The following is a 2500-nucleotide window of genomic DNA, read 5'->3' as shown; positions in this document are numbered from 1 at the left end:
GAGGCGGACAAGAAGCCCGGGGGGCGGTGGGGTGGGGGTAGCAGGTGGTGGAGGCCGCCGCGACGACGTTGCCCGCGCCCTCTGGCGGCGCCCAGACCGTGGAGTTGGAGAAGGAGGAGGAGGAAGAGGAAGAAGAGGAGGAAAGGGGTGGGGGTACCATGGGTTTGTCTGTCAGCCAGGCTCCAGGAAGGGAGGGGTGGTGGTGGTGGTGGTGGTTTTGGGGGTGGGGGTTGGGGTGAAGGTTGGAGTGTCGGGCAGAGAGGTGATAGTGGGGATAGAGGGAGGACACACCGGATCCTGTTTGGAAAAAAAAAACAACAAATGTGTTTTATATATATATATATATATATATATATATATATATATATATATATATATATAATGTGTGTGTGTGTGTGAATGAATGAATGGAGTCTCCCGTCGGACCGACGGATGAGTAGGCAGGCAGGCTTATCTGTCAGTGTGTGCCCTCATATTATGGGAGAAGAGGCCGATTCTGGATGTGCAGCACTTCCGACAGGTGTTGCAAAGGGGAAACGTCTCCAGAAGTTGAGCCCTGCTTCCTTCGCTCACGCTTCTCCTTGGTGGCCAGCGTTCTCTTGTTTTCAAACGTCTTTATGCCACTAGAGCACAGCATCCTCCAGCGACAGCGGTCAAGGGCATCAGTTTCCCAGGAAGCGATGTCTATGTCACAGGCTTTGAGGTTTGTCTTCAAGGTGTCCTTGAAGCGCTTGCAGGGTCTTCTAAGTTCGCGGTGGCCTTTCTTCAGCTGGGGGATCATCATCATCATCATCATCATCATCATCATCATCATAGCATTATTAACGTCCTCGTAAGATAACAAGGGAACATTTCCTTGTAGTACTATTAGTAGCAGCAGCAGTAATAATAACAATGACAGTCAACTTAACAACAACAACAAACAGCAACAACAACAACAATTATTATTATGACACTACTACTACTACTACTACTACTACTACTATCATTAGTAGTAGTAGTAGTATCAATGGGTATCTATAATGCGCTCCACCTCCTTAGTGCATTACCCAAAAAGGTTACTAAAACCGAGCAACATAACCAAGACCTTCGAGCAAGACAAATGGAATGCGTTAGTGACGAATTCACACACACACACACACACACACACACACACACACACACACACAAACGCGCGCGCACGCACACACGCATGCATACACGCACGCGATCGCGCGCGCACAGACAAACGGACACACGCACGCGCACGCACACACACACACACACACACACACACACACACACACACACACACACACACACACACACACACATCAGTGAAAGTAGCAGCAGTAGCGACAGTGGCATCAGTATCAGTAGTATTCGTAGTAGTTGTTGTAGTAGCGCAATGAATAATAATAGATATGTAGATGAATATGCAGAAACATATATAAAAAAAAAAAAAATTAAGAAATTTGACACGTAAATGAATAGATGAACATTGAATAGATAAACAATTCCAAAAGGAATAACAAAGAAAAAAGGAAATGCGTCGGTAAAGCCAATAACAAGCAGACTTTGAATGATGATCAAGATCTCTATGATTAGATCTCCAGTTATTATATCTTCAGTTATTATATCATCAGTTTCTCCAGTTTTAGAGTTATGCGTGCGTGAGAATGACTGGTGCGAAAGCGCTTAGATTGGTCTATACACAAGATTCAGCGCAATATAAATACCATTATTATTATTATTATTTATTTATTAGAGATGAAAAAATAAATTTGCTATAAATCAGTAAGTGAATAAATAAATTAATTAATGAATTAATTAATAAATGAATAAACAAAAACAATAATTGGGTGAATAAAGAAATAAATGAATAAACAAATAAATGAATAAATACATAAATAAGTAAAGAGATAGATAGATAGATAGATAGATAAATAAATAAATAAATAAATTTGCTCGCAGCCAAAACTGACTCAGAACGAAGCCGACTAGTTCGTTCCATTTCTGCCCCTACAGCTTTTGCAATTATATAGACTGTTTCAATCAACCCCCCCCCCCTCTCTCTCTCTCTCTCTCTCTCTCTCTCTCTCTCTCTCTCTCTCTCTCTCTCCCTTTCTCTCCCTCCTCCTCCCCCATCTCTCTCTCTCTCTCCCTCTATCTCTGTGTATCTGTTGTCTGTCTGTCTGTCTGTCTGTCTGTCTGAGCACTTGCGTGCCTCACTTTAGCCGGTGCGACGCCACTCACTCGAGTGTGAAGATCAGTCTCCCCGATTAGAACAGTCCCCCCCGGGCGAGGACGAATAATTATATTCGGTCCCTGCTTCTTTCGTTGTTGTTTTTTTTGTTTTGTTTTTTTTTTTTTTTTTAAACCAGCAGAAACCTGGGACATTGTTTTCCTTCATGGTCTCTATTTGTTGTTGTTGTTTTTTTTATGATGAGATGTGTTTGTTTAGTTTTTGTTTGTTTTGGGGCTTTTTTGTTTGTTTTTGTTGGGGGTTTTTCTGGGGGCG

The 2500-nt window shown here is 42.5% G+C and overlaps 1 protein-coding gene across 1 annotated transcript in view; it reads right to left on the bottom strand.

Annotated features, from left to right (window-relative positions):
- The window catches only part of LOC143299586 (uncharacterized), a 40610-nt gene that overhangs the window by 74 nt on the left and 38036 nt on the right, over positions 1 to 2500 (bottom strand). Inside the window, exon 3 of the mRNA XM_076612872.1 lies at positions 1 to 297. This exon is cut by the window's left edge and continues 74 nt beyond it. Coding sequence (XP_076468987.1) covers positions 1 to 297 — 297 coding nt within the window. The remainder of the gene's footprint in view (positions 298 to 2500) is intronic.

Source organism: Babylonia areolata, chromosome 25 (genome assembly GCF_041734735.1).
Source record: "Babylonia areolata isolate BAREFJ2019XMU chromosome 25, ASM4173473v1, whole genome shotgun sequence".
NCBI lineage: Eukaryota > Metazoa > Mollusca > Gastropoda > Neogastropoda > Buccinidae > Babylonia > Babylonia areolata.
The sequence above is the reverse complement of the archived record's forward strand: the minus strand, read 5'-3'. Positions and strand labels throughout refer to the sequence as shown.